Source organism: Saccopteryx leptura, chromosome 6, assembly GCF_036850995.1.
Source record: "Saccopteryx leptura isolate mSacLep1 chromosome 6, mSacLep1_pri_phased_curated, whole genome shotgun sequence".
Classification (NCBI taxonomy): domain Eukaryota; kingdom Metazoa; phylum Chordata; class Mammalia; order Chiroptera; family Emballonuridae; genus Saccopteryx; species Saccopteryx leptura.
The window spans coordinates 137,969,200-137,988,344 of NC_089508.1; the positions used below are offsets into that span (position 1 = coordinate 137,969,200).

Sequence of the window (19,145 nt, forward strand, 5' to 3'; positions counted from 1 at the left end):
CTTACTCTGCACATCAGGGGACCAGAGCCTCTGTATTTTGCTTGTGGGCACAGTGAAAAGTTTATTTTATGCATGTTAAATCCTGCATACAGAACAACATAACTGGTCATATGGTTTTCATTAGCTCCCAATTTTTCACATTTTATTCAACTTGTCGTGAGGACTCAGCTTATGCTTCAGCTCTACTCCAGACGGCCCTTCTCCACCATCCTAGTCTGAAGAGTCCTTCCTCTGGTATTATTTCTGACTTGTTTACACTCTCCTCCACTAAAGAAAATCCCAACCAACTTAATCTATTAGAAGGAATATTCACTTTTCTCATTAATCTTATGTTTGTAACAATTTAGAAATCATAGGACTTCAAGATCTGAAAAAGAAGAATGATGAATGAAATTTGGGGGAGGGTAATTCTAAAGACCTGGGAATAATATTTATAATCTTCACTTGCAGAGATTAACTATTTCCAAAGTTCTAGTAATAAATGATTTATAAAGCAGGCATTCAATTTCAAGATGTAAAATAATAGTGTAAGTCAGAGAAGGGAGACCATTATCATATAGTATATATATTTTCTTTTTTTTCTCAATGGAATATCTTATTTAAAAAAAAATTAGAATCCCTATAAAGAGTGCTGTGAATTTTCTTGCCTGTAAGAAACAATAAAATACTTTGTAAATAGAGGAAACTTCATGAAGTAACAGATGTTTTATGTGAAGACATAAAACTGAATCTGAATATAATAAGTCTCTGTGTGTGTGTGTGTGTGTGTGTGTGTGTGTGTGTGAAAATAGTAAAAGAAAAGTTGGAAGTTGAGCTTTCAATGAGATATAGCTGGTTGATTCCAGTAGTTTTCTCAAAGGTAGTCTAGTCAGCCAGAGGTTTACTGGCTCAGTGATCACTAAGTACTGTCAAAGCAGCTAAGAAAGACTTTCCATTAGATAATGATTATGAAATATGTCTCACACTGGAAAAACTAGTCATCCGCTGATGTCATGCTATTCTAACCAATCCTAAACAAAGCCCCAGCCCTCCTGAGTGGTACCAATGTGTGAGTATACAAGTAGTACAGTATAAAACTTCACAGTGCCAATACCATGAAGAGGAACTCAGGCAGCTCTAACCACAGGATATGAGAGGCTGCTGGTGAAAGAGACAGCACCGGAAAGGTAATGCTTTTTAACTCTTGCTTGTGAGCTATTTACACATTCATAATAAGAATGGTTTAAAGGAGTTATACAACTGATTGGCACTTCCATGCACATTATGATTTGTACCTTTTTATATTATTCAGGAAGGTAGCTTTTAACAGTACAGCATGCAAATGGATTATGTGTTTATACAACCCATCAGCACATATATATGAGTATATATGCCAAAGAGAAAGTTATTTGTTAAGAGTTACATTCACAAACAACAAAATTAGGGAGCATGCATACTCACAGAAAGAATCCACATGCTGATAAATTGCACTTATCTAAATGCTACTATTGGGACTCTTGAGTTGTTTGGAGTCGTTAAACTTTTAGTTCTATTTCAGACTCTCTTATAAAACTTAATTAGACTACAAAATGCTTTGGATACTTATTTGGACAACAAATAGATTATAGTATTAGATTACAAAGATATTTTACTAAATGATTATAATGTAAATGTCCCCTTTCCCATTTTCTTTCACCATCCCCCACTTAAAATATAGACATTTTAGGGAATATTGACACAGTCTTAACAATGATAGCAGAGTAATTGATGTTCCTGGAGGTAAATCCCCAAAGGCGATTTTAACACAGAAAGCCTTGCAAGTAGATGTTTTGGGAAAGGGGTACAGTGTCTCCAATTGAGAAAAACATCGTTACCTGTGCAAACTGTAATTTTAACTTAGTATCAAACATTTTCATCCTCTTTCCCTACCGTCAGATCTTATGGCTGCAGTCATGACATTTTTTAACTTTCTCCCCAATTCCAAAATTGTCTTGCTTGACTGTAATGCTCTGAACACACTAGGTGTCAGATATAAGCTGACTGTATCTACAGAAACTGAGAGGGCTTATGTGTGGGAAAGAAACCCAGAGGGAAGGAAAGCTTTAACAGATGGACCTCTTAAAGATACTTCTGCAAGATAAAAGCATTAAGACAGAAGATGAAAAAAAAGGGGGGGGGGGACTGAGGCAAGGGCAGGGAGGAGAATTTAAAAAAAAACCTCAGAGAGGCACTGTTTAAAAATTCACATTTTTCTTTTACTGTGAACACTGAAATCCAAGATGATTTCATCTGTGCTGTTCCTTTGAGAGAATAAGCCATCGAGGGGCCAGTATATGAATACATTGGTCCAGGATAGGGTAGAGGTAGGCTGAATCCCCCCCTCAAAACAAAACAAAACAAAACAGAGAACAGAGAGAATAATTTGCCAATGTATTTTAGATATTCTTTTCCCACAGGAGTAGTAATTCAAGTCCTAGCAGGAACACACTATTTGTGTGAAATAATGTGGGAAAGGCCAAGTGAATTTTGCGTTTTATCTGTGAAGTCAGGGCAAGTGGCAGTAGGCTGTAATGTGTGTGTGTGTGTGTGTGTGTGTGAGAGAGAGAGAGAGAGAGAGAGAGAGAGAGAGAGAGAGAGAGAGAGAGAAGGTGGGAGGGAGCAGAGCAGGCAGTGGGCACTGAGGAGAGGGAACGTGGTTGCTCCTGTGACAGGAGATGGGAAACACAGCCTGTCTGCCTAGGTCTTGCAGTGCCCAGAGGCATTTTGCAGTTGGGGAAAGTAGTGTGTGTTATCTGACCCCAAACAAAAGTTGTATTGCGGCCCCCTCAGATCGCCTGCCAGTGTGGACAATCCTGAATATTTAAATATGAATGAATGAGGAAAGGAAGTTCTCTGGGATTCCCTCAGGTCAGAACAATGGACCTGCCCCTGAAGCCCTAGGTCCCTGCCCCTTTTCCAGACCTTTCCTACCTGTCCCCTGACCTCTTGCACCCTGAGCCCACCAGACGGGCCAGTGGGCTTTGAGTTTTCTACGGCTGTGGCCAGGAGGGTGGAGGGACAGTGGGGGCAGACTGTTCAATGAAGTCAGCACTGCTGATGAGACAGTGTGTTTACTTTGGGTATTTTTTCCCCTCCGAAAGAGGAAGAGGGTGAAGCAAGGCAACTGGACAAAAAAAAAAAAAAAACAAAACCCAAAACAAACAAGAAGTGGAACAAAATTAGGAGTATTCCTTTCAGAAGGGAAAGTAGAACTCCCGAGAATGGTGATGTTTGAAGAGAGGTGTGTGCAAGGGAGCAGTGAGCAGAAGGAAAGCAGCCTGTCAGAAAACGGGCTTTTCCTCCCCTTCCTAATCACTGCCTTACTCACAAACTCCCTCCCTCTCCCATTCACTCACTCACTTAGGGCCAATCGTTCTCTCTCTCCCTCTCCTCTCTCCTTCAGTCTCTCCCTCCCTCCCTCTCTTCCTCCCTCCCTCCCTCTCTCTCCCTCTCCCCCTTCTCTCCCTCTCTCTTCTGTCCCCCTCTCTCCGTTTCCCCTGTCTCTCCCTCCTTCCCATTCTCTCTGTCTCTGTCCCCCCACCCTGTCTCTCCCTCCCTCCCTCCCTCCCACCCTCCCTCCCTCCCTCCTTCTCTCTCTCGGAGACGGGCAGCTCTCTCCTCCCTGACAGCACAAACCTACGGCAACTGACTGCATTCAGAGAGGGAACCTGCAAAGAAAACTTCACAGAAAACTTTTTGTTCTCTTTCCAGAGAATTTGCTGAAGAAGAGAAGGAAAAAACCAAACCAAACCAAACAACAACAACAACAAAAACAACAACCTGTGCGTGAGGGGGAGGACAAGCAGGGCCTTTAAAAAGGCGACCACAACAACTTTTGCTGCCAGGATGCCCTTGCTTTGGCTGCGAGGATTTTTGTTGGCAAGTTGCTGGATTATAGTGAGGAGTTCCCCCACTCCAGGATCTGAGAGGCACAGTGTGGACCCTGCCTGCCCGTCCTGTGCACTGACCACCCTTCCCAAGGAAGTACCCAACGCTCAGCCGGAGATGGTGGAGGCTGTCAAAAAGCACATTTTAAACATGCTGCACTTGAAGAAGAGACCTGAGGTCACCCAGCCAGTGCCCAAGGCAGCGCTTCTGAACGCGATCAGAAAGCTTCATGTGGGCAAAGTGGGGGAGAACGGGTACGTGGAGATAGAGGATGACATCGGAAGGAGGGCAGAAATGAATGAACTGATGGAGCAGACCTCAGAGATCATCACCTTCGCAGAATCAGGTGGGTGCTGGCACTGGGGTTGGGGGATGTGTTTCCCTGACAGTCCTAGGAGTGACTTCTTTCCCCTCCAGCTGTAAACTGCCTGGGAGGGTCATTAGTTATTAGGTGATGGTGGCAGGCAAGCAAAGGGGAGGTCGGGGAGAGGACTTGGCAGAAATGGAATTCATGAGCCCTGGCTGGAGATGGCTAGCTTACACTTGCTAAACTCATCTGGTCACCCGTAGAAAGCTCTGGAGCCAGTCTGGAGCTGGAAGCCAGTCTGTGAGAGGCTCTCTCGCCTTGCCTGTGAAACCAGGTCTGAGCAGCCCACCGAGAGCTAGGGCAGTGCGGGTGCTGGGGGAACAAGGAGGCTTTGGGACCTCATCCAAAGTTTTTATTGGGGGCGGGGGTGGGGTGGGGAGTACAGGATTGCGGTGGAATGGCATAGATGAAGTCACTGTCTTAAAACAAACCGTCCCTTTAAAAGTCCAATCAGGGACCACGTCAGGGAAGCAAGGCAAATTTATTAGTGACAGTCATTTTTACCTTTAGAACTGTCTACTAGAGCACAGGCATCTCATTCTAGGCAGTAAAGAACGACTTCAGGGGGCAGTTGACATTGGCCCAGCAGTCACTTTTGGAACACTGACTTTTGCTCTCTGAACCAAGAAAAAAAATAAAAGAGTTTTGTTCTCTGTAAAGTTACTAAGAGCTCTCTGCCAAGGAGTGCCACCTAGACAAAGTGCCTTCAGATACTACACTGAACTGTTACTCAATCCTTCAGAGGAAGAACTTTAATACATAGATTCTAATAGTTGGCTCAGGACCACACTAACCTGTTGCTGACTAGAAAATACCTGTCAGAAATGGAGGCGGAGATATGAAGCCAGGTAACTCTCAGTTATGTGACACAGAATCTTTTGCAAGTAACAAGCCCATGCATGCCCGGGCACACAGATACGTTAATACCATGTTACTTTCATAGTAATGCAAGGCTAAAAATTGTAGCCCTTGGCAAGTCTATTTGAAAGGAATGCCATTGTTTTGTTTGGTAGAGCATATGGCCAGTGAAGTATGTGCAGGGACTCCCAGCATTTCTGTTTGAAAGTTTGCCGCAGCCTTATAAACAATGAAGGCAGCACTCAGAATTTCCAATCCCGAAAACCTGTTGACTCAGATGTTCTGTTTTCAAGAAAACCTTCCAAGACCTGGGCATCTTTTGGGGGGGAGCAGATAGCCTGCTGGCTTCCTGGCTTCCCCCAGTTGGAGAAGCCCGGTGTCCTGCAGGCTTCCTGGCAGGGAAGTTAAGCTCTCTCATCACAGCAAAATTCTTTTAGAGAAGGTCTTACTTTCTTTCCCTAAGACTCTTTCTTGATAGAGCCCCAAAGGACATGATGATAAGAACTTTATTTTTTGAAGCTTTTTCAGTAAAAAAGTCAGGTTGGAGTTTTCAAGTTGCCACCCAATTTTTCTCCACCTTTTTTTTTGTTGCAAGGTAGGGAAAAAGTGTTTAATGACTTTGGGTCCCATGCAAGGAGAATTCCAGCAGTGTACAGGTCTACTCCCTGCCCTGACACAAAGGACCCTGTATGTTTTCATATACCACTTGCCACGCATGATGGTATTAATTGCAGCTCCTCCTCAATGGGCTTTCCCACATCATATGACAAAGTATACCTATACCTTTGACCACTTTTAATATACACCTGATTCTAGCAATGCTGACTTCTCTGACTTGTGTAGCAAACCACTTTCTTGGCATTGGGAGATTTTGGAGTAAAAGAATTTGACCTTTTTTCTTGTTTATAGACTTCATCTCAAGGCCAATCTTTTTATAAGTTATAAGGAATCTTGTCATTTTTAAAAAACTTTTCTGTTAGGTGTTTAGTTTGAATGAAATTGAGCTTCTTTAAAAAAGGTGATTCATTTGACTCACATATTGACTAAAGTTTAAGGTTTGTAATGGAAAACTACTTCTGGTTGAGTTTAGAACTCAACCTTGGGTGAGCTGTTGGATTCTTAGACAAGGTTTATTGCACTTGCTTATTTTTCTCATCTGAGAAGTGTCACACACCAACTTCAAGTTGGTTTAGTATGATTTCACAGATTTAATGATTGCTATGTGGACAATCTGTTCTCTGAGTAGAGTATCACAAGAGTATTGTGCCGCTGTTTCCCTGGTAGAAAGATTTATGATTTAAATGATTGTAGTGAATATATAAAAATGTCTTATTGCTTTTGGAATAATTCAACTTTAATAAAATTCAGACTATGTCAAATATCAAGATTTTTGGAGAATAGCAAAGGGAGTTCATTTTTATTTTCCTATAAACTGTTTAGTACAGCATAGACTCTAGCCAATAAGGGTCACCCGTGTACATGCCACAGATGTACCTTTCAACTTCAAGATTCCTCATATTTTTTTTGGAAGTTTAAAATAGTTTTGACTATCAGAATGTTTAATAGATATTATTTTTCCCTTTTTTATTAATTTTAATGGGGTGACATTAATAAATCAGTGTACATATGTTCAAAGAAAACATCTCCAGGTTATCCAGATTCCTCGTATTTAATTTTTGCTTCTAGTCTCTTTGATGGTTGAATAAAGCCAAGACATGGCCACAGCAGTTGGACTGTAAAAGTTCAAGTGCTTAGAACTCTTTGAACTGAGTCTATCCCATTGTGCTCAGGTGGAAAGTGCCCCATTTTTGTAAAATTGATGTGAACTGTTATTGAGTAAGCAGCTAGAAATCACTCTCAGGCTCTCTAAAATTTATCTCAACCAACAAAAATGATTTTATTTTTGTCACCCAAGATTGCTCACCAAGTTTATTACATTATTTTCATGGCCGGCACATAATCCTTTGTGTTTACCTTGAGAACTTAAAGGAAAGGAAGAAAGGATGGACAGAGTCAAGACAACTCTAACTATGATTGTCATTGAAGCTAAAGTCAGTGGCCTCCTGACTGCTACATTTTATCATATTTTGATTCGTGAAAATAGCTGGTCAGTTAATGTACAATGACAATATATTGCTGAGTCTCCACATGCTGCCAAATTTATATGCTGATTCTGATAATTAAGTTGGCAACTTACAGCACTTGTTGAAGAATGACAAATGAAACATTAGGAATTGGAAAATGCCACATAGCCTAGTTGTTGTTGAAAGCAGCACTAATTCTCCCCTATTGAAGGAGAGTCTGGATACAGAAGATGAATTAGAAAGTACACTTCCCAAACAAGGGTCTAAGAAGGCTTGCTTGGGTGACTATTTCTCCCACCACAGGAAAGCCATCTTAAGGTGGAATTGACTCCCACCATTCTATTCCAGTCTTCTGAACTTTTCTGTGAATACCCCTCACTAAAGAGTGTTTTACTCTTTTTTCCTCTGAATAACAGGAAATGATTGACCACAAGAGGGCACATTCCAAAGACTTTTGCTCTTTACCCAGTTAATCTAGGGAAACACAATTTTACCTACTAGAAGCCCAAATCCTTAGCACCTACTTTTAATGATTATCAGTTACCTACTGCCTTCTTCCTCTCATCCAGGAAAAGTTAGGATTTAATGGATGGGAGGAACATGACTACCTGTAAAGACAGAAGGAAAAGAAATGGAAATTCTTGAGGTACATGTGAACTTTCCTAAACTCTATGGAAGACAGAGGAATGATACATTTTAAAAGCAAACAGAACAGTGAGTGGAGAAATGTGACCATGAATCATCAGCAACACCGATTTGCTCACACATCTCCCCTTAATATGGCTGCCTGGGCTTTTACAGAAAAGGCTTCCATCTCCCCTGATTTTGTTGCCTAGTTTGCCTGTCTTATCAATGCTTTTCACAAGAGACAAATGACAAATGAATATGAACATGAGGAAAAAGGCTACTTATTTAATGCCTTGTGGGAACATGGTGTACAGCTTCGGAGGATGTGTTTGTTTCCATACTGAGAATGTGGAGAAAAATGGTAGAGAAAAGATGCAAAGGAAATGAAGAGAGGTCTGGACGCAGGAGTGGGTGCATTGGGGTGGTGGTGGAGGGGCAGGGTGGAACTCAGTGTTAACGTTTGAAGAATTGGGAGTAATACCTTCCCAGACACTTTTCATGGAAACATGTATTTGCCTTGACCTTTTTTGCTCTAATATACTTGAGTATGCTCGCTGAGCTGTAGTTCAGAATTCTTTATGGTTGACTGGTACCTCGATTGATCTCAAATCAAAAGTGTAAAAGTTCCCAGGAACTTTGAAAGAAGTCTCTGAAAGTCTGTGGGATGAAACTTAAGAATTTTTTCTCTTCTTTTTAGGAACCTAAAACCCTTTTCTCTTTAAATATCTAAGTATTGTTTTTTTAAAGATATATATATATATATATCACTGTTTATATTGAAGTTCAGGAATGTGGCTGATTATTTACAATTCAATAGTAAATCCTAAGCAAAGATATGAAGGCTAAAAACTGAATCAAGATAATTTATAATCAAATTTGCAGCTTTACTACAGGCAATACCCTCTACTGTAGGTGAAAACAGCATAACCTTTATGTCCTCACTTGCCACTTCGTGCAGAAGTCCCTGGCAAAACAATGTCTATGCTTCAGAAATACAAGCTGTATCTGGTAGCTTTGCGTGCTCCCACCAGGGACCACATCCAGACACAGTGAAGCATGGAAAGTTAAAGTAACAGCCATATTTTACAGTGAGGCTTTTCACTCATGGTAAGGTTAACCCTCTATAAAGAACAAGGCTTTCCACATTAACATTAGAGATAGTACCCACATGTAGAAGGGCATCATACTTTATGTAGGACTCTGGTGAGCAATACAAAACAAAAATGAAATACTGTGTTGCTGGACTTGGGGGATGAGCAGCATCCTGGTGAGGGGGAAGGGAGCAACGAGGGGCTTGGCTGTTGAACTCTTGGCACACCTACTTTTGTGATTGAGTTATTACAAATGTTTGAAATGTTCTGAAAGCAAAGGCCAATCTGTTGTGAGGGGTTTTTGCTTTCAGCTTTCACAGTCTTTCCTCTTTCTAATTCCTCCAACCAGCAACATTTCAAAGGAGATCCCTGTAAGATGCAAAATTTATCCTTCCTACCCATTTTTATGCACTCTTTTCTTACCCTTTGGTACATGTCCGCTGAGGTTTAAGTGATGAAATATTATCACCCACATGGATTTGCGTGGGTCTTTCTTAGTGAATTACTCAGGCAGAGCAGGCAGTGATACAAGCCTTGCTCACAAGCCTCAGGAAGGAAAAAATAGCACAGAGGATGAAAAGAATATTATCAGAGTAGGTAATGAAAGGTTATCAAAGCCACCAGCTCTACTTCATTAAATATGTAATAATGTAGGAACCCAGTGTGCACCTGTAAAAACTAATGGTGTACCTGCTCACAAATCATCATGGGATTTATTTTGGGATTTTACAGTAGGAGATATATTTAAATCAAACCTGGAACTGATTAGTAATTGATCCTAAACACCTCAGCCTTAGCCAACCTTCTTCCATTTTTCAAATTGTTATGCATAGAAATTTAAAGAGATTTGAAGAATGAAGCATTCTGAAAGCATCACTGCAATACAGCAACCTCACTCAGGTAAAATGCAAATAGAGGTAATATAGTCAAGTGGCTAGTTATAGATTTATATCACTAAGAAATTTGAGAGTTGTAATATCTCTGAAACCAACAGCTCTGATAAATATTAATTCCATCTCAGCTTCTAGCTGCCCCACTCCCTTCATGCTATGAAAGCTAACTGTAAAAATAAAAAATAATGCACTGTTTAATAAGTCAGAATACAATAGAACTTTTAAAATGTACCTGCATATAAGGTAGACATTAAGAAGACTTGATTCTTTCTCTTCCCCCTGTTTTCCTGAGCATTATGGCAACAGCATTTTCACGAAATGGGATCTCAGTTTTATTTTATTCCTGATAAAATATCATGCAATATACAAATAGCAGTTCCAGAAATGGACACGAGGAGAAGGAGGCGACAGGCATGTCAATTAGTAAGGGGAAAATCCAAATGTCAGAAGCATGGGGGAGAGATGCAGCATGCAGGCAGTGGGAGCAGTCTTCCAGCTCGGATAATGAACCCAGGCACAGATCAACACTGTTTCACTCCGCAGTACCAGGTGATGCCATACAGTCAATTATCTACCAGAACCAGGATGAAAGTCATTTTAGGATGACTCTGTAATCCTAATATAACAGAACCTGACAGATTGAGTCCCCTCTAATGAGTACTCTCTTTGTACAATCCTCTTTCAGGGACACTAAATCATTTGCTTCTCAGTACAGCTGCCTGTGAAGAAGGGGTGGGGCTATCTCGTGCATTAGAAACCTGCTCCTGTGAAATGAGGGGCTGTCCTGGAGGCTGTTTAGAGAACTAGTCAATTTGCATGTCCTCTCATTGGTTCATCTCCAATTAGCCCTCTCTCATCCCCTCTACCCCAGCATCTGTACACGTCTCTGGACTTCATTCATGGAAAATCCACTGTGTGGGGGTCCACATTGTCATCTTTCCCCGCTTTACCTGGGACCATCTACCTTCACCTTTTGCCCCTGCTGTCAAGCATGGGTCAGAGCAGAGCAATGGGAATGAGTTACCTGAAACCAAGCTCTTCATCCTGAGGCAAGTCAGATTCTCCAGTTTTACACTGGTTCCTGGAAAAACAAAACTCAACCTTGTGCCCCCTGGCTTCTTTAACTTAGTAGCTACTGTCTCTCTGTCTTTAGAGTAGGACCCTATACAGTGTAGGGTTTCATAAGCTGGTCTGCTTTGAGGTAGAAAGGAAGGCAGTGAGGAGCTTGTGAACATTAACCCTGACAGGGCAGCTGTGCCCTCCCTGGGGAGTCTGCTCACTTCTGCAGGACAGTCTTCAGAGGCTTGGGGAGCTTTGGCAGCCTTTACCTCTGATCTTGGGAAGACCCACCTATCACCTAGAGTCAGCTGCTGATTATCTTTCTAATTATAAATGATTAAGCTCTCCTTTCTGGAACCTTCTCTTTGCTTTCTTAAAAAACAACCAAACAAAAACCACCAATTTTTTAGCAGAGGGGAATACTGAATTCACTTAAAAAAAAAGTCATCATGCTTCTTAAAAAAGAAAACTTCTCTCTCCAACTGCTCCTCACTCTGGTGATCTAATCATAAACCTATCTTTATTATTCATTTTAACTTGTGCCAGAGACGTGAGGTCAGGGGGACTCCCCTCACCACCAACATGGAGGCCAGCATCCTAGCAGTTTATACAAAGATGCCAGAGAACCTTTCATATACATATGCAGCCTTCTTTGGCCGTGACCTCAGTGAATTTGCCACTATCATAATCATCATGTGCAGAGTGTGTTAAATTAAGAACAGAATCTGCAGTGCACAGAAAAGCCTGCCTTCTGCTCAGAGAATTTGAAACTGTGCCTAGAATTTATAGCACCGTAAACATCTCCGGGCAGAGAGTGATAAGTATGGCTAGATTTCCGTTAGCTATAGAAACCCAGGCAGGGAGACCCTCTTAAGGAATTGTAAGTTCTAAGATGAACTTCCTTAAGACTGTTCTCAGATTTGCACATCGGAGGCATGTATGCCAGGCAGTTATAAGCAGGTACATGCAGGAGGGTGTTATGGAAAGAGGGTATGTTTCATATACTACTAAGTTTAACAGTGGAAGTGAGGAATAATATTTCATCAGTCAGAAAATTCTAGTCTGAACACCTGCACCTTACAGTACTTGTTGTCTATGAATAAGCACATAGGTGCTAGTAGAGAGAAAATAAGATATATAGCTTTCTAATTTTAGCATTAGGCAAGAACTGACTGATCTCAGAATGCAATCACCCCACTGGTATACAGATTTTCCCTTTATTAACATTTGTTATAACTGGTGTTTATTGAGTTCTGTTAAAGGAAGGACACAAAAATGGGCAATTCAGAGGTAGGATGTAGATCTCTTAATCTAATATAACCCAATGCTAAGGATATCATCATTTGTTAAAGGAAATCAAGTAATTGCCTACTTTCTGTGAAACACTGGATATGATACTGCACAGGAGAGATAGGACCTTAGATCTGGGCATCCTAGACTGAACTGGCATGAGAGTAGGGGCAGAGATCTTAGAAAAGTCTTCTAGAGTAAGTGGTGCCATCCCTCTGCAATCTGAAACCTTATGAAGAGCAGCCTCTGAGGGTTGTGTGTTGGGAGCAGTATTCTGGGCAGAAAGAACAGCCAATGCCAGTGCCTGGAGGTGAGAGAGTGCCTTGGGATGCTCACGACTTCAAACAAATGCTGTGTGGCTGGTTGCCTTAGGATGGGACCCAGGCAGAGACCTGAGAGTGAAGGCAGGAGCACTTTGGGCAGAGCTGAGTCCTGGGCAGTTCCTATTTTAATCTGAAGGCACTAGAACTTGGGAAAGGACTGTAAAGAATGAGGGACATGATCAGAGGCACCTTTGGGAAAGATTCCTTTCCCTCTTTCATGGAGGAATATTTGCAGAAGGGCTTGGTTTCCTGCTGGAGGAAAATTAAAGAAAAAGCTGATGCTGTGGCCCAGGAAAGAAGAGAGGGGGCAGTGAAGCAGCCAGTTGTAGCTGAGGAGGAGGAGGAGGCTTCAGGCCACACACTTACGGGGCAGGGGTGGAAGTTGAGGATCATGTGTTTTTGTTTATGTTATTCCATTTGATCCTTCCAAACCTATTGGATGATGGGTCAAATGTCATTATGTCATTCCCACTTTATAGAAGATAAAACAGATTAAAGAATTAATCTGTTGCTGACCCCTTTCACTCCCAAACTCATATCTAGGCCATCTTCTTTCTAGGGCAAGAATGGCCAACTTTTCCTGGACAGGGCCAGAGAATAAATATTTTAGCTTCATGGGTCACACAGTCTCTGTTGTAGCTACTCAACTCCATATTAGAGTACAAAAGTAGCTGTAGACAAATCTATAAAGAAATAAGCATAGCTGTGATCTAGTAAAGCTCCTTATGGGCACTGAAGATTAAATTTCATATAATTTTCATCTGTCACAAATGCTGTTTTTCTTCAATCATTTAAAAATGTCAAAATCATTCTTATGGCCTGTGGGCTGTGATTTTCTGATTCCTGATTCCTATTCGAGATGATTTGTCACCAAAGGTCCTGTGGTAGCCTGAAATGTGTGAGTGGCTGCAAACACAGGAATTAATGAGTGTCCCTGCTCTCTCTTGTGCTGTTTTTTATTTTCAGGCACAGCCAGGAAGACACTGCACTTTGAGATTTCCAAAGAAGGCAGTGACTTGTCAGTGGTGGAGCGTGCAGAAGTCTGGCTCTTCCTCAAAGTCCCCAAGGCCAATAGGAACAGGACCAAAGTCACCATCCATCTCTTTCAGCAGCAGAAGCACCCGCAGGGAAGTGTGGACACAGGGGATGAGGCTGAGGAGAAGAGAGAACTGCTGATATCGGAAAAAGCAGTAGATGCTCGGAAGAGCACTTGGCACATCTTCCCTGTCTCCAGCAGCATCCAGCGATTGCTGGACCAGGGCAAGAGCTCCCTGGACATTCGGATTGCCTGTGAGCAGTGCCATGAGACTGGTGCCAGCCTCGTGCTCCTTGGCAAGAAGAAGAAGAAAGAAGAGGAGGGGGAAGGGAAAAAAAAGGCTGGAGGAGAAGGAGGGGTAGGAGGAGATGAGGAGAAGGAGCAATCCCATAGACCTTTCCTAATGCTGCAGGCCCGGCAGTCTGAGGACCACCCTCATCGACGACGGCGACGGGGCTTGGAGTGTGATGGCAAGGTCAATATCTGCTGTAAGAAACAGTTCTTTGTTAGTTTCAAGGACATTGGCTGGAATGACTGGATCATTGCTCCCTCTGGCTACCATGCCAACTACTGTGAGGGTGAGTGCCCAAGCCATATAGCAGGCACATCGGGGTCCTCACTCTCTTTCCACTCAACAGTCATCAACCACTACCGCATGCGGGGTTACAGCCCCTTTGCCAACCTCAAGTCGTGCTGTGTGCCCACCAAGCTGAGACCCATGTCCATGCTGTACTATGATGATGGGCAAAACATCATCAAGAAGGACATTCAGAACATGATAGTGGAGGAGTGTGGGTGCTCATAGAGTGTCCAGCCCAGGGGAAACAGGAACAACAGTTGTCCAGAGAGGACAGTGGCAAGATGAAGAAATGTTTAAGGTTTCTGATTTAAACAACCAGAAAAATAGAAATTAAAAAATAATAATAAACTAAAAACAAAACCTGAAACAGAAAAAGGAAGATGTGAAAAAATTCCCCATCCAGGGCTCCGAGATGAAGCAGTGAAGGACATGGGAATTGGGAAGGAAAGGGAGACCGGCGTATCCTTCAATTTCTTTTGATATCAAAGTGATGATATCAGTTTCTTGAGCAGGAGCATTGTCCTCTCCTTTTCAGTTCCCTTTCAGGGTGAGCCTTGAAGTCAACTTGTCTAGTCTGCAATAATATGGGCTAGCACAACCCAAATAGCACCTAGAAAGCCATGAGTTTGAAAGGGCCAGTCACAGGCACTTTCCCACCCACTTACCCAGGTTGTAAGGCATGTCCCACCCACTTACCCAGGTCGTAAGGTATGTCTCTGTGTATATCAGTGCACATGCACATGCACTACATCCCCCGACATGCATACACACATGCTATAGACCCCACACACTCACACCCCACCCCAACACACACACCACACACACACACACACACACACACACGGACACACACACACGCATTTCTACACACCCACACAAACACGTGCTGGTAAAAGAACGATAGTGTGTGGTGGTCACACTTCCTTTTTCTGCACCACTCTCACGACAGATAAAACAAAAGTCAACATAAAAAATTGAGAACCAGAATAAAAGATCAAGGAAGAAAGAATACCAAGTTATATTTCGTTAAGGTGCTTATGATCTTAGAACTATGCAACCTAATAGGTTTGAAACTGTTTACCTGAGAGAGAACAAAAAGAGACTTTTTTGTATTGGAAGTAATCTGATTAATTTTTATTTTCTTCAAGGAGAGATACTTGAAAGGAATATGTTTGTCCATTTGTTGGATCCAAACATTTCTATATTTTGTAAATGTTTTTTTTTTATCGTTTACTATTTGCACTACAATGGTGTTTGACCTGTCCAATCCTTATTTAACAAGTATTTTCTTTGGGTGGGGGTGGGCGGGTTAAGAGCTGCACTTAATGTGAGCTATAAAAGAACTGCTACAGCACACAAAATAGCTATTTTTATTATTATTATAATTATTATTATTTTTTACTTTAAAAAATAGACACATACACCAAAGACATTTGTGTGAGCCTTTAAACAGTCTGTCTGTGGTTGGTATCATTCACCATCAATGAGTCAGGGGTTGGGATTCAAGGTTTGGTAGGGTAGATTGTATTCAGGCTTAAAAGACCTGAGAAGTTTGGTTTTGACTCCTTTTATATCCACAAAACCGGACATTTCATACTGGATGTGATATCAAGTTTAATCAAATTCATGAAATGCTACATGCTTGTATGTGTATATATGCATTGCTTGTGCATATGCATATCTGTGTGTATATATACATGTATCACATCATGTCCATATACATTTTAAGCACTTCAGGCTGTCATTTTTTACTGTTCTTAAAGAAATGAATGTTTGTGTGCAAAACACAGTATTTTTAAGAAAGATAGGTTATAGTTTTTGCTTTTACTCTGAACTAGGTGGGCACATTTCAATAATCTGATGGGAAAAGCCTGGAAATTCCAGTAAATATCCAGCAAGGCCCTCATTCAATGTCCAGAGATCCAATCCCCTCCTCTTCCTTGTCCCCCACACCATCTTAGAAGTTATTCCCTGCAGCAAAAACAGGGAACTCCTGTTCATCAAAGCTCTAGGCTGTTTTTATTTTCAGTAATATTTATTATCTATGGGAATCAATCTTAAATCAGAAGCTTTTTCAGAAAAAGAATTTTAATCTTTAGTCCAGAGTAAAATTGTTGAGTGCAATTCTATTTTTAATAATTTAGGCCTGGTTGTGAGAAGTTTTACTTGCACAACTGGGTTGAATAATGTTGTTGTCACTATTTAAATGATAAATAATTGGGGGAGGGTGTTAAGACAGTAAAAATAAGAAAGAGAATAGTTAAGAAGAGGCAGGGATAGGGACAGCAGTAAAAATCCCCAGTATTTTTATTTACATCCCAAATTCTTCATATATATTATAAGTTGGTATATATTGATTCAGATGCAAAATGGGGGGTAGCTACTTTGTTTAATAGATATGAAAGTACATGCTTATAGCTAAATTTTTACTAATTTATTCCACAGTATTTAGGTTGCCTAGAACAACTCTGAGTTAATCACATGCTTTTTAAAATACAGATCCTTGTTTTTACTGACATGTTTGACATTTGCAAAAATTAAAGAAATTCTTATAATTGGGGAAAATTATACTCATTAATGTTTTAAAAATGAAACTTTCAGCCCTATATCAATTCATTGATTGAAAAGACAATTAATTGTAGGAAAATAAAATATTGATGAGAAACCAAATGTTACAGAAGGTGGTTTAGCTCTTTTTATACTAAATCAGTGTATGGTAGCACCAGGCTGTATGTAGGCAAATCTCTTTAGTGCCATTACCTGGCAAGACTACTTACTACAGACATCCACCATTTCTTATGCTGGAAACATAATATGTACTGCATGAGAGTGGATTCTAACTAACTATGAGAGGGAGAGCATGCAAAATTGGTACTTACTTCCTCACTTTTAACCACTGACCTGGGAATCAGGTGGGGAAGGTGAGTGTGGTGAGGAAAATTTTACAGTGAAGAGTAGATGTCGATGTTCATACTTCACAAATTGAGCGCCTTTTGAACTGCCTCTTATTTGGTACTGGGCCAAAAATAGAATGGGGAAACAAGTGCTAGTTCACTATGTAATAGCGGAGATGGCCAAGGCCATGGAAAGAGCAAAAGATTGCAAAGACAGTTGAAATGTATGGCATATCAACTATACAAAGGTAAGCAAAAGTAGGTTTGCAGTTGTACTACAAATAAATAATACAATAATTACTAATAATACAAGAATAAGTTTGTATATTTACAACTATAAACCTACTCTTGCTCCCCTGCATATGTCATTTCTTAAGCCCTTTAAGTCCTCAACATATTGGGGTAAAGTAGAGTTTGATTAGTGACCACAGTAATTATAAGCAGAACAAAATAAAATTCTATATAACAATATTTTAGTGGGATATTTTAATTTAAATTAATTAGACTATCATACATTTACACACTTTAACCTACTTCATTAAATTTATGTGGCCTTAAAATAGAATTAAAAATCACTTCTGTCTTTAATAATTTTGGAACAGCCATACTTTTAATGTAGCACCATGAGGCCAAAAGAAAAAGCTTTTTAAGGTCTACCATATTGGGTTCTTCACAGTATGTTTTCCTTGATCTGAGCTTGGCATCTCACTATTCTTTCTCTAGAGCTATCTCTATGCTCTTAAAAATCTACCCACACCAGTTTTAAAAGATCTGAAAATCAATGGCACCATATATCTTTTAAGAATGGTAACTATTTTGTAGATTGTATTAATATATATATATTTTTTTTTTTTTTTTGCTAAAAAGTAAGACAAGTTTCGGCACAGAGTTGAAATATTGAAATATTCTTGTCCCTGAACATCAATCAAATTCTTACTTATTTAAGATTGATTTTACACTCTGTTTTCAAGGAGAGTGCCTGCATTCTCTGATGTAGAGCAAGGGAATTTTTTTTTACTCTATGGGATTGGACCTTGTGACTCTAGAAAAGGAGAGTGCAAATGCCTCAGTTGTATTGAGCTTAGATTCAAATTATGTTCACTTGAAAAAATTATTCCTTTTGGCAACTTCCCTTTTTAATGTACAAAAAAACCCAAGAAACACACAAAGAAAAACTTAGTCACCCTGAAAACCTTCACAATAAATGAAACTAACTTGTAGATGTGGGCAGAACATTTGGGGGTGGACATTGTATGTGTTTAAATTAAACCCTTTGTCTCTGAGAAGCTGTTGTATGGGTCAGAGAAAATGAATGCTTAGAAGCTGTTCACATCTTCAAGAACAGAAGCAAACCACATGTCTCAGCTATATTATTTATTTTTTATGCATAGAGTGAATCATTTCTTCTGTATTAATTTCCAGTGGGTTTTGTTCTTTATTTAAATGTTTTGAGAAACAGTGCATTGACAATGGGTTGATATTTTTCTTTAAAAGAAAAATATAATTATGAAAGCCAAGATAACCTGAAGCCTGTTTTGTTTTAAAAGTTTTTATGTTCTGTGGTTGATGTTGTTTGTTTGTTTGTTTTTATTATGTTTAATTTTTTTTTGGCATACTACATGCAGTTCTTTAACCAATGTCTGTTTGGCTAATGTAATTAAAGTTGTTAATTTATACGAGTGCATTTCAACTATGTTAATTGTTTCTTAATATTTATTGTGTAGAAGTATTGGTAATTTTTTATTTACAATATGTTTAAAGAGATAACAGTTTGATATGTTTTCATGTGTTTATAGCAGAAGTTATTTATTTCTATTGCATTCCAGTGGATATTTTGGTGTTTGCGAGGCATGCAGTCAATATTTTGTACAGTTAGTGGACAGTATTCAGCAACGCCTGACAGCTTCCTTGGCCTTATGTTAAATAAAAAGATCTGTTTGGGATTTATTTTTTATTTTATGTATTATTGGTTTTCCAAGATCAACTTTGCACACATTGCTACATCCTTTTCTGAGTGATAATTTTGTTTCTACTGTAATTATATGGAAAGTGTATGAAAAGAAAAGCTGGAATGAGAGCTCAAATGGAAAAAAGAATGCATATTCCTGTGCAGAGGTTTGTAATGGGCTGGAGAGAC

At 40.2% G+C, this 19,145-nt stretch overlaps 1 protein-coding gene across 1 annotated transcript; it reads left to right on the forward strand.

Moving 5' to 3' along the window:
- Window positions 1-3,699: 3,699 nt before the first annotated feature.
- Window positions 3,700-15,370, forward strand: INHBA (inhibin subunit beta A). Its single transcript, XM_066341711.1, has 2 exons — window positions 3,700-4,252; window positions 13,465-15,370. The coding sequence occupies exons 1-2, from the start codon at window positions 3,865-3,867 to the stop codon at window positions 14,337-14,339; spliced, it is 1,263 nt and encodes a 420-aa protein (XP_066197808.1). The 5' UTR covers window positions 3,700-3,864; the 3' UTR covers window positions 14,340-15,370.
- The last annotated feature ends 3,775 nt before the right edge of the window (window positions 15,371-19,145 follow it).

Excerpts from the sequence above, each read along its gene's own strand:
- INHBA (XM_066341711.1), top strand. The coding sequence starts at position 3,865 with ATGCCCTTGCTTTGGCTGCGAGGATTTTTGTTGGCAAGTTGCTGGATT. Across the intron at positions 4,253-13,464 it reads CATCACCTTCGCAGAATCAG|GCACAGCCAGGAAGACACTG; the intron begins GTGGGTGCTGGC and ends TTTTATTTTCAG.